Source organism: Mesoplodon densirostris, chromosome 12 (genome assembly GCF_025265405.1).
Source record: "Mesoplodon densirostris isolate mMesDen1 chromosome 12, mMesDen1 primary haplotype, whole genome shotgun sequence".
In the NCBI taxonomy this organism is placed as follows: Eukaryota; Metazoa; Chordata; class Mammalia; order Artiodactyla; family Ziphiidae; genus Mesoplodon; species Mesoplodon densirostris.
Genome location: NC_082672.1, coordinates 58184609 through 58197586, shown reverse-complemented (window position 1 = coordinate 58197586; position 12978 = coordinate 58184609). Strand labels below are relative to the sequence as shown.

The 12978-nt window shown below is 32.8% G+C and overlaps 1 protein-coding gene across 1 annotated transcript in view; it reads right to left on the bottom strand.

Annotated features, from left to right (window-relative positions):
* Positions 1 to 12978, bottom strand: part of ASCC3 (activating signal cointegrator 1 complex subunit 3) — a 336448-nt gene that overhangs the window by 121834 nt on the left and 201636 nt on the right. Inside the window, exons 19-24 of the mRNA XM_060114407.1 lie at positions 11278 to 11364; positions 10240 to 10416; positions 6591 to 6816; positions 4864 to 5018; positions 2293 to 2388; positions 1120 to 1288 (exon numbers count right to left, since the gene is read on the bottom strand). Coding sequence (XP_059970390.1) covers positions 1120 to 1288; positions 2293 to 2388; positions 4864 to 5018; positions 6591 to 6816; positions 10240 to 10416; positions 11278 to 11364 — 910 coding nt within the window. The remainder of the gene's footprint in view (positions 1 to 1119; positions 1289 to 2292; positions 2389 to 4863; positions 5019 to 6590; positions 6817 to 10239; positions 10417 to 11277; positions 11365 to 12978) is intronic.

Sequence of the window (12978 nt, the reverse complement as noted above, 5' to 3'; positions counted from 1 at the left end):
TCTTGAAATCTTTACTCATCCATTATGAATTCTCAATGAGAAGAAATAAACTTAATATACTAATTAGTTAATAGATTAATGTCAAGATATTTTTGAAATAGAATATTTTATAGGCCACTTAAAAGTATCATTATAAATATTTATTCATGAAAATTTGCTTCTTTAACAAGTCAAAATAGAAAGGCACTCCATCATGTTATAAAAATTTAAAATTGGGCTTCCTTGGTGGCGCAGTGGTTGAGAGTCCGCCTGCCGATGCAGGGGACACGGGTTCGTTCCCCAGCCCCAGAGGACCCCACATGCCACGGAGCGGCTGGGCCCGTGAGCCACGGCCGCTGAGCCTGCACGCCCGGAGTCTGTGCTCCGCAATGGGAGAGGCCACAGCAGTGAGAGACCCGCGTACCAAAAAAATAAAGAAAAAGAAAAAAATTTACAATGGATTTTTGTCAACTATCAAACACTGAAAACAATGAAAAACACTGTTACATGATACTGCAGATCATCGCATACCCTTTTATAATGTTAGTGTGGAAGAAAAGAACCAACATAAAGAGTATATGTTGTTTGTAAGACACAAACTGACTTGAAGTATACGTGAATCCATTCTGTAGTAATACCGTAACCTGACTCCTTAGTATTAGCACTTTTTGGTGTAGAAGCACACTATATGGAGGAAAAAACCCTACAGTTCACTTTAATTAAATTAACATACTAAAAGTAAGTTTAACAGTAATAAATGCAAGGAAAAAAGGATATCTCAAAAGTTTCACAGAGAGCACAGATAAAATGACAACACTTGCAATGAAAAAGGAAGGAGATGTGGAGAAATTATAATGTAAAAATAGAGATCAAGGCATAGTAATACAGAAACAGTGAGTCTCATGCTTGTTAAATTATAAAAATTGAATAGTCTTAATGTTTTTGGATCTCACATAAGAAAAAAATTAAGGCCTGACATTTGATCTGATTTTGAAAAGTCCCTTTTCAAGCTGTATTGAGAAATAAGTTGGATTTTTATTCAGATTCAGGCAACTTTAAAGCATAGACACTTTTCAACATGAGCTAAAACAAAAATTTTGGAAAAATCAGTGATTCAAGTTATACTATTCCATATGTTACCTGTATGGGGAGGATGTCTCTCTGGTAGAATCAGATGTTGAAAGTTAATAATACATACAGCCTCAGCTCCTAACCATCGATCAGACACTGCTCGGATGTAATATTGAGAAGGCAAAGGCTCAAAAATAGGGATTGTAAACACCAGCAGTTGAGCTTCTTTACTAATGACCTAATGTGAAATAAAGTCTAAAATGAATATGGCTATTCTAGTAGCATAAAGGCTTTATTAGTCTCTTGTAAAAACAATCGTATCTATAGAAGTATGTACTAAAGACAAAAAAAATATCTTGGATTTCTAAATAGCTGAGATATTCAGATACTTCAGAAACTTGTAGGTGGTTCCCTTCTGAGGATACGTGATATTACAGAAGGAAAAACACTCAGTTTATATTATTGTGTATTGAGTGTATTATTATACACTCAGTTTATATTATTTACATATGCATATCATCATGTATTAACAGGTTATCAGTTTGACTCATTATCAGAATTTTCCAAAATTCATTCATTCAAGTACTTTACTTCATTAATTTTTACCAAATTATTTACTTAAATAGTTTTCTTTAAATTCTTTGACTACCATAAGTGGAATAACAGAACATTTGACATAAATAGAAGATAATCATGAACACAAATGCAATGAAAATAAAATATTCCTTATAATTCTATGGGTGTCCACTCAAGCTTAAAGCTAGCTTGCTTTCTCTTTGATAAAAAGAGAAATTAGGAATGAAGCATCACAGTTAAAGACAGCTTTCATCAAACTGAGTCTTTCTCTTGAAATTTATAGAGAATTTAAAAAACTATCTTTTATACAATGTGATTCAATATTCTCTAGTACTGTGCTTATATAACACCTAAAGTTATTATTTTTTACTTATTTTATTTTTAAAAACATTATTTATCCCACCCACCCCTCTGGAAGACATGCCTTAAACCATTAGAAAGATTATAATTAAATTTCTCAAATGAAAATCACTCTGAATATATGAATACTATAACATTTGATTACTATTTTCTTTAAAACCAAACAGAAACATAAAAAATAATACATAAAGCTTTAATGGCACTATGAAATTATAGAGAAATATGTAAAAATATAAATTATTTAGTTTACATTTTCTTCCTAATGACAGCAACATAATAAGGATAGAGCCATATATACATATTTACCTGTTTTTTTAGAACTAGGAAATACTCTGAATGATAAATATGATCATTTGTAGGATCTTCTACCCAAATCCACCAGGGTTCTACTGTCCCATGGACCTAGAAGAAAAATAGTATCCTAATACTATATACTGTAACTCAAGTAAGGGATACTGTTGTATTCCCAGCACCCATTCCTCTCTCTCTTTTTAACAGATTTATTGATATGTAACTTAGATAACAAAGTTTACTCATTTAAAGTATACAGTTCAATAGTTTTAATACATTTACAAAGTTTTGTGACCATCTTCATAATCTAATTTTAGGACATTTTTATCATCCCCCAAAGAAACCTTGTATCCTACCTATCTTCCCCCCATCCTCCCAACCTCCAGCCCTGGACAACCACAATCTACTTTCTTTCTCTATAGATTTGCCTATTTGGAACACTTCATATAAATGGAATCATATATATGAAATGATTTTGCAAATGGCTTCCTTCACTTACCATAATGTTTTCGTGCATGTCATAGCATGCATCAGTCCTTCATTCCTTCTTATTAACAAATAATATTCCATTGCATAGATATACTGTATTTAGTATACTCATTGCTCTTTTTTGATTCCTAACAAAGCCTAGTCTTGTTTAGTACTCACACTTCTCTCATGTAATTCAGAAGGTAACCCCACCTCCCAGGATAATTTTGGTTAGCATACACTAATCAGCTTAGGGTATCCCCCTTACAACAGGTTGTGGTGAGGGGTAGGCATGTGCCCAATACAGGCCCAGTTAGGCTCAAGAAAAGGTGTTCTGGCCTATGCTCTGGGCTGCTGCAGGTGGGGTATTTTTCCCTCTCTCTGTTAAATGTGAACAAGGAAGCATGAAAACATTTGGGAAGTAGCCAACAATATCAGCAGAGCAAAAAGATGGAAAGATCCTGGGTCCGGAAGAGTATCTTTAAACAGAAGACTCAATCATCTTCTACCTGTGGACCTATCATATTATGTAAGATGGTATATCTTCTGCGTAAGTCAGTTTGAGACAAGTCATATTTGCTATTCTTGCAGCCAACAGAATTCTGATAGAAGCAACTATGAACAATTAAGTACTCCATTCTAACGATGAATTAAACCAAATTGTGGGAGATTTATTATGGATTCTTTTTATTTTATTTTATTTTATTTTTGGCTGCACTGGGTGGCTTGTGGGATCTTAGTTCCCCGACCAGGGGTTAAACCTGGGCACCCAAACAGTGGAAGCGCAGAGCCCTAACCACTGGACCGCCATGGAATTCCTATTATGGATCTTGATACAAGAAAACAGGGTGAAAAAACATAAAACTTTTATGCATTTGAAAATATAAAAACTTGAAATGAGTTTATGGCTACTTGTAATGGTATACTTTATGTAAAATTCTATATTTATAAAAATATTAAATAAAATTTTATATCATCTTGTCCTCACAGAAATTCTATGAGAAAGATAATTATTATTATTATACATGCTTACAGATGAGGAAACTGAAGGAATGAGTGGTTAGGACACTTTAAGGACACTTTAAGACCAATGGTAGATTTGGGTTAGGACTATGGTTGCGTAACATCGCAGAATAAAATGCATTCACTTTAAAGATGTACTAATGTCAGGTAATGCAGAAGATATTTACTTACACTTAACTAGAACCTCACAATTACCATGTAAAGTAAGCATTGCTATACTACATTCACTGATTTACTTGTCTTCCCCCACTGGCTTCTTGAATGAAAGGACTGACACGTACTTGCCTGTATGTACAATCTCTTTTCTACTGTACTCTTTGCTCAGTAACTGGTGCAAAGACAGACCTTAAGAATTACTGACTGAATAAGAAGAGGATCCAGAGTATATAGTAACAGCTAAGGTCTGGAAGAAAGAACAGAAGTAGGGGTAAAAACAGAAACAGAAAAGTGATGGGAGCCAAAGAAGGACATTTTCAAGGACAATGTATAGGACTGAATGTTCAGAGAAGTAAAGAAAATAACTAAGGAAAAGCCATTTATTATGGCAATCAGTCAGTCTTTGGTGATCACTGAACAAGTAGTCTCAGCAGGAAACAGGTGACCAGGAGGAAAATGCAGATTACTCTTTCTACAAGTCTTATGGTAAAGAAGAGAATGATAGTTTGAGAAACCTCAGGATTTTAAAAGGGCCATTTTAGCATGAAGAATCTTGAATTTTGAGTAGGTTAAAATGACAGAGTAAGAAGAGCCGGAAAAAATGAAGATCACATAGAGAAAAATGAAAGAAGATAGAATTAAGCAAAGTCCCTATGGAGCTGAATCCACTAAACCATTATACAGTGTGAAATTTTAGGTTTCCTAAAATGTTCTGAAGGGGTCTCACTGGTTGACATATTATTAATATATTATACCACATGCTTATCTTGAGGATGAGAGTAAATAATACTATTGATACAATGTTTTAAATGATTCTTCGATATATATTCTTTTTAAAGGTTTTTCTATATGCCTTGAGGACAGACGTAAGGAGGTGAAGCTGAACCTGCAGTACAGACATTTTTCCTTAATGTAGATTCAGGTGTTTTCCATTTCTACCTGATCATTCCAAGTGAAATCAGGACAGACGCTGAGCGTCACTCGGAGGACAGTCCGTGTGATGGGCTGAATGGACGCTTCCATTGTAACAGAAGGAATCTGATGAACACATTGTTTGACCTTGAGCCCAATATTCACATGATGCAGAATGTGACCTGCAGGGAAAATGTCACTTAGAAGAAATGTGTCCAGACAGAAAAAAAGCAATATAATCTGACTTGTAAATGGGATTTCAGAGAAGGTGCTTTTATTGCTTGTTTTATGATTTGCTATGTAGAATAGCTGACATTCTTGACCTGGCATGTTTGAATATTTTGTAATAGTTAACTTGAATTAGCAATTCATAGCTCTGTAAACCAGTATCAAGGTTTTTTCAGCTATTAATAGGGTTCTTAAAATTACTGAGACTTGATAGTGTTTAAACTACTATAAACAGTTCCACTTTTCTCCTAGCCAGTTTAAGACTCATTATAGAAATATTCAGTATTTTGTGAAAACAGTCATTAATTTATTCAAGGCCTATTGCAGAACTATAACCATGATGGAAAATGCTTTACTAATCAAACATAACTAACCTATCCATACCATTTCCAGAAAACAAAGACAAACATATAAAATATGGCCAGTCCAGCACAAAATTAACCACTTATACATATTTTTGTAAATGACCAGATTCTGAAATACAGATACAAATGAAGGCACCAGGGTGGGGGTGAGGGTCACAAACAGATGTGACTAACTTTAAACATTTTCCTACTTCAGGCCAAGCGACTAAGCAGATATAGATTCTATCTTATAGTATCAATATTTCTTGTATGTCTTGGTGCTTCATAATATAATTTTTTAAAGCATATTTACAAGTAAATCAAAATGTTTTATGTTCACCAAAGTTTGAAAATCTAAAGTGATTTTCCTTATTTTAATAAAATATTTATGTTACCCAAGGTGAGTAATCTCAACTTCCTAGTTTGTATTCTCAATTTCTCTCTATTTTTATTGATACCTCCCCTTTTCCATTCCATCTGAGAAGTATTCTTCTTATTATACAAGGGAAATAACTATCTCAGCCTCTCTACACATCTACGGACCTTTTGCCAGGTCCCCTATTTCTCCTCAGCCTGACTCCCTTCATGTGTAATGTCTATTCTATTCAGAATCTGAAATATTACCTAATCAATGTTTGTCCAACAGAATGTTAAGGTACATGGCAATGTATATAGTGGTAATTTTTCAATATTATGTGAAAAACATAGAAGACCAAATGCTATTTACACACCAATACCAACTGTGTTTAAAGATCTATACATGTGTAATGATGAAGCTCATTTAGAAACTGAAGAAATGTAGGGTTTAATGCTGACATACTTTTTTGCTGTAATACTGCTGATATACATAACAAAAGACTATGAAATTAAATGAACAAAAGAAATAAATTGAGAATAAGCCTCACTGACTAATTCTCATCATTTGTAGCTAAGATTCTATCTGTAAAATACTCAAGGGTGTGACAATCTAAACTCCATTTTAACTGCTAATTCTATTGAGTAACTTAATAAAATTTAGAGAGACTTTTGCCTGAGTTTAGATCAATGTAAAAGAAATTTGATAAAAATGGTAAAAGTTTATCTTTAGTAATGTGGAAATTCACAATACTTTTTTTTTTACGTCAAGTGAAATATTTTAACTGCATGAAACAGTACATTAAAACACTTTTGCTTCCTTCTTACCTATTTCATCTTTCCTCATGTCTTTCAGCTTATCCACAGTAAGACTTTTTTCTTCTAATCTTGTTAGAACATGTGGTGGTAAGACTGAAAATTGTCTCAAAGGGCTAGCCCAACCCCAGAGCCTCTTGTCAATGACTTTACTTAGATTCAGGAGCCTATAGGTCATGGTAGGCCAGCGTTTCCTCAGAGCAATTTCAAAAAGAGCACGGACAATTCTAGCTGCGTTCTGAAGAATGAAAAGGGGGTTTGGTGGTTAGGTCCAATGTAATTTTAAATTTGTCAATAAATTTATTATTCAGACTCAGTTTCAAAAGTATGTCTAGCTGCATCCTTTAATTGTGGGCAACATCTATGCTCATATAACCCTAATTATCTTTATTACTTCTACACAAGAATAATCATATCCTTTATATGTGGATGTTATCCTGTTTAACTCTCCAAGAGTAGCTTTATTTCCCAGTCCTTAGGAAGCTCCACCTCACACCCCCTAAACAGGAATGAAGTAAGAAGAGACAAAAAAAAAATACAAAGTATTTGGGAGGGTGCTGAGGCCATTTGAGAATCTAAGAGACAGCCAAGGATGCCCTTGGGTATATAGTGGAATGATTAAATTTATAAAGCTATTTAGAGAAATAAGGAAGACTTTGGGATCCAGTCAGAGAGAACAATTAGTGAGAGAAGAGCAACAAAGAAATACTGATGAGTGAAACTAACCCATATTAATGGCTCCTGTATAAACCAAGCAGTATGCTTACCCCTTTGCATATATTATCTCATTTAATTTTTATGACAACTGCATTTGACTGGTCTTGGTACTATGATTTTATACATGAAGATACTAAAGTTTGGTGAGGTTAATAATTTGACCAGGAGAGTTGGTGTCAGAGTATCTATTGAAAGCCAGATCTAAACAATGCCAAACTTAACTCCAAAATTCTAAATTCAGTGATCTGAAGATAATTTCATTAGTAGACATACAGAAAGTTACAATGATTGAAGCCTTTTTTCACATCTCTGTAGTTTGTTTTTCTTCCTTCCCTCTATCATTAACTTTGCAGACTGTTTTATGGAAGATTAAAATCATGAGTCTAGAGAAACCTTACAATATCTAATGATATCTGTATTTGAAAATGAAGAATGTTAAATCTGATCAAAATCATAAAAAGAGATGAAAAAGAGTAAGATTTTAAATAGCAAACAGATGATCCGGCTTGAAATTATGAGGTGAAAAATGATCATAAGAATTAAGGACTTTGGGGCCTCCCTGGTGGCGCAAGTGGTTGAGAGTCCGCCTGCCGATGCAGGGGATACGGGTTCGTGCCCCGGTCTGGGAGGATCCCATATGCCGCGGAGCGGCTGGGCCCGTGAGCCATGGCCGCTGAGCCTGCGCGTCCGGAGCCTGCGCGTCCGGAGCCTGTGCTCCGCAACGGGGGAGGCCACAACAGTGAGAGGCCCGCATACCGCAAAAAAAAAAAAAAAAAAAAAAAAAAAAAAAAAAAAGAATTAAGGACTTTGGTTTTATATTTTATATAAAAAGTGTTATTCATCTTTTGATAAATTCGACTACTTTGTTTCAGTATTAGAAATTTAAGAACAAATGGTATTTAGAAGTATGAGGATAGCTGTAACACCCATTAAAAATTGACAGGATATCTCTTATTAGGCCCAGAAAATGATAAGTAAAATGAATATTTTGATTTTATAGCTATCAAATAGGTCTTCCTACAGCATGCTCAGTTGTTCTTCTAAAAAAATTGCCAGGCTAATTTTCTCAACTATTTGAAAGTATGTTTTTATATTTCAGAACCTATAGTTGTTCCCTAAAAGCTAAAAGAAATGGAAAGAGAAGTCCCATGTGAGCAGATACCAACAGGACATTTTAATCTGAAATGATATAAATTGCATGGGAATAATGATCAAAATCTCTAAATGCAGAAGATAAATATAGGCCCCTTTATAAGATCATAGAATATCTGAGCTAAGGATTTATCTTAAGGGCTGAGGGAATAAAGTTTCAGAAATATACAAGGAAGTACCATTTAACAGAGCTGAGAGAGTGCTTGTGGAACTACTGATGGCTTAAACTAAAAAAAAACACACACACAAAAACAAAACAAAACCAACCCCCCCACCAAAAATCAACAGTGATTTATCTAACATATTCAAGAATGATAAACCCATAATATTTTTTTTTTAAGGGATTCTTAGAGATATATCTCAGTCTTTTGAGACTGACTTTCTGGGTACCAATCATGAAGAAACCGTAAGTTTTATATTGTAAAGCAATTCGTAAATCAGTCTCTGATATCTTCATAATCTTGAATCAAGCCGAAATGTGGCCAGATTGTTCATCCAGAACCCAGTAAAGCTTTACCTTTTAGTTAAATCATTAACTATTGCAATATAAAATCATTAGATAAAATAAAATGACAATATTATATTATTTTTCAGAAAAACAGATAAAACAAAAGACTTTAAAAACTGGTTCCTTATAGAGCCTTTAGGTTTTTGAGAATATATGTATTTTTCTATGGCACAAACATATGTATTCCAAAATTAAAATAAAAAAAATATGTTTTTACCACATCCACATTTACTTTATATAATATATGAAATCATCACCTGGTTTCTTGGTTACTTTGATTAAATTACTGCATTCATTCAAACTGTTTACCAATATATCTTGGTTTATGTTTGTAAATATTTCATGTTTACAGTTATTTCAAAGCACTCTGGGATATTCATAGCTGTTAATAATAATTCATTTAACACAAACATACTCTTTCTATATTAAGTCTTTGAGCAAAATTACAAACACAAAATACATAGTGGGTGGAATATTTTCTATATTTAAAATAAGATCAACCTTTTATTTCTCCTTAACCTAGAGGAGGCATTACTCAATAAAAATATTTTTAAAAGTATTCTTGATAAATAAAAAATATCTTTAAAAAAAGTACGCCTAGAAGGGAAACCTTTCATTTGAAAGGTAAATACTGAAAATAAAATCTACTTTATATCATATGAGGGGTTGAATATTAAAAACAAATATTACAACATTTTATACTACGGCAATTTTAAAAACTTAAACATTTAATGAGCTGTAATTTACAGATTAATTTTCCTTCAGTACTCAATTTGTAAGTATCGACAGTAGGAAAGAAAGATTACTTTTTTAATAAAAGATATATCATACTTAATATATGGTATGGGGTATATTTATTAAGCCTTGTTTAATGGTTAAAAACAATTGTTTATATTTCTAACATCTGGGGAATGCTACAAAGGTTCCACAATCTTTTCTTTTCACTTGAAATATTCTTGTACTATTGCCCTTCCTAAGTAAAAGAAGTGAATTTTATCATTTAAAACAGAAAAAAAATCAGATATTGATATTTTTAAACTCTAAAATGTAAATAATAGCAACATCAAAAAAAGCCAAACAAACCACCAAATCCCACCTCTGTTCCTGATCTAATAGCATAGATGACATAAAAGATGTACAAATTAAACAGAACCAGTTCTAAGATAAAATGGTAATTTGACAGCATGTCACAATGCAATACATTCATAGTATATCACGAATTAATTCCTTGAATCTCTAAAAGTAACCAAGGAAGAGAAAACAGGAAGGGAGTAATATACTTACCTGTGCAACGTATGCAGAATCTGATATAAGGGAGAAACTGTCCATCTCCCCTCGGCTGATATAAGTTTGTAGTAGGATGTTTATTTTCCCATAACTGTTCTCTACACCTCCAGGAGCTGAGAGTTCACAAAAGTTGTTTAATAAGGCATCTAACTCCTCTATTTCCTCTTCTCTGACCTGGAAGAATCAATGTTTTTATAGGATTATTTGGGCTGATTTATTTAAGTTTTTTATATTGAAATTAAACCACATTGCATGTTTTCTAAAAGTTTCCATCTGTGATAACTCAAGTTTCCTTTTGTATACTAAAATAATAGCAATTTTTTCATAGGTAGCTAATAAAATACAATGAAAATCTATCTTGATGCTGATAAGACTACATTTTATTATTCATCACCAATATTAAAATTGCCATTGACATATACAAATTTGATATGTCACAAAAATTAAGTCTTCTGACCTCACCATCCTTCAACTGATGAGATTTCATTTTTTATTTGACCAGAGTAAAACCTCTGCCCAAATGGATTAGGGCAAACTTGAATTATCTTCAAACGCATCCATTACAGTCATATATTTTTATATGGTATAAGGCATTCATAGCTTAAAGCTGTGAAGTACTATGATTCAAAGTATTAAAGTTTTCACTGTTAATAAGATTAAATTATAATATGGGTACAGAAGTATTCATATCTAAGTTTGAATCATGGATGTCTTTTATATTTTCTTCAGCGAACCTTATATTGCAAATAAACCAAAATCTACATACTATATTCTCTGATAGTTTCATTACTGCAAAACCTATTTAAATTATGTTTGATTTGCAGTAGAGAGCAAAGAATGAGGTCAGGTATGACATACTGTCAAAATCTAGGATAGTGGACATTGTTGATAAATGGAAGAACATTGCTGGTACTCAAAATGTGAAGTGTCATACAGCTTATATTGTATCAGGAATAACAATTAATTATGAACTTTTATAAATGAATCAACACATATGTGTTATATGTATTTGATTTAAGCTTCAAGTAATCTTACCTTGATTTGATCAAATTCTTCAGCTTTGGAGACTATAGCAAAAATATCACTTTCTGTTTTGTGAGCATCAAAGAGTTCATTGAAGGTCTACCAAAGTAAGTGTTATATTTGGTTAAAATAGAAGGTCCAGTAAAATATTTTAAATTAAAAATGTGACTATAAATCACACATTCTAAGAGAACATCTGAGCCCTAGAATATGCAGTTATAATGTCTGTAGCATACTGTTCCAAAATCATCATTTTAAACATCGTCAAATTTATCAAAGACTAAAAAACATTCCCCAAACAAAATTAGCTAGAGAAGACCTTTAGAAGCAAAAAGATCTGTAAAATCAGTTAATGAAACTTACAACAGATATCTAAAACAATATTCAGCATAACATTCTTGTCTTGGCTCATTTTCAGCAAGGGCATATGTAAATCTGCACCATTCATCAACTTAAAGCTGATCATATATCACATAAAATTCAGAGAGGAATAACTAAAAATATGTAACTTAAGATTCCGGCAAATATATCACAACATTGCTAGTTAGGGCATACAGAAATTCAGGAAACTGGAAAGAAAAAAAATCAAAACAAAAACAAAACTGAAGAAAGGCTACAGTCCCTGAAAGAGAGCTGCAAACAGGCTTAGGATGTAGTTTGGCAGCAACACACTACCAAGTGGACAAATGAGAAAGGTAACTTGATGGACAAAATGAGTGGACATGAGTAGGTGATGGCAGCAACAGAGGGCAAGGGAAAATGTTTTGGGTTGAGGAACTACCAGATCACGGTTGTGAGTAATATATGTTAAAAGACTTTGAAGAAACCTAAAGTGCTATACAAACACAAGATTTATGTGCGGCAAGATGAGGAAAAGCTATTAAGCTTGTGAAAATGTTTTCTGAAACATGTTATCTGCATAATAAGCACATGTTAGATAAGTATAAAACTTAGATTTCATATAGGCCTTGGTGTTCATATTTCTGAAGAAATTTCACCTTAGTGATTTCTATTACTTTTTCATTTAAAAAACAATTTTAAGAACAAAAATAAAAATGAACATTAAAAAAAAAAACTTTCTCTCTATAAAAAGAGTAAAGAGTAAAAATTCACCTTAATCCAAGTCCCTTCAAATTTAAGTCCTCTCCTCACAGGTAATCACTATTAAGTTTTCCCATGTATTAACATGTGAAGGTACATATGTAGGTATAGAAATACACACGAAGACAAGTATATATTCTTTAAAATGTAGATATTATAGTGGCACCCTACCTTACATAAGATTACATTAAAAGGAAACAGGCAAGGATACGATTGTGTAGTAAAAATTACCTTTGAAAAATCTCTTCAATTATCCAAATAGTACAGCTCAGTGCCCTGATATTTTCATTAGTTTTTATAATTCTTTTTAGTCAGTGTTTCTCAATAACTTGCAATTAATTTTTCCACTTTTTATTCATGGATATCATTAAGCCATCAGCCCCCACTTTAAATCATTCAGGTACTCATTCCAGAGGTCTCACCAATGTGCTCAATGGTTTTAGGCTTGGGTGTGTCTACTGCTTGGGATATACTCATTGAACAGGATGGCAAGAGGGTCCTGAATATTTATAGTTCTATTTTTTTTCTTATCTTTACTGAGTTTATGTTGTTGAATTCATAAAAGTCAAATGCATTTTGTTCTATTAGTAGCTTTTGTTATTTTGCATGAAT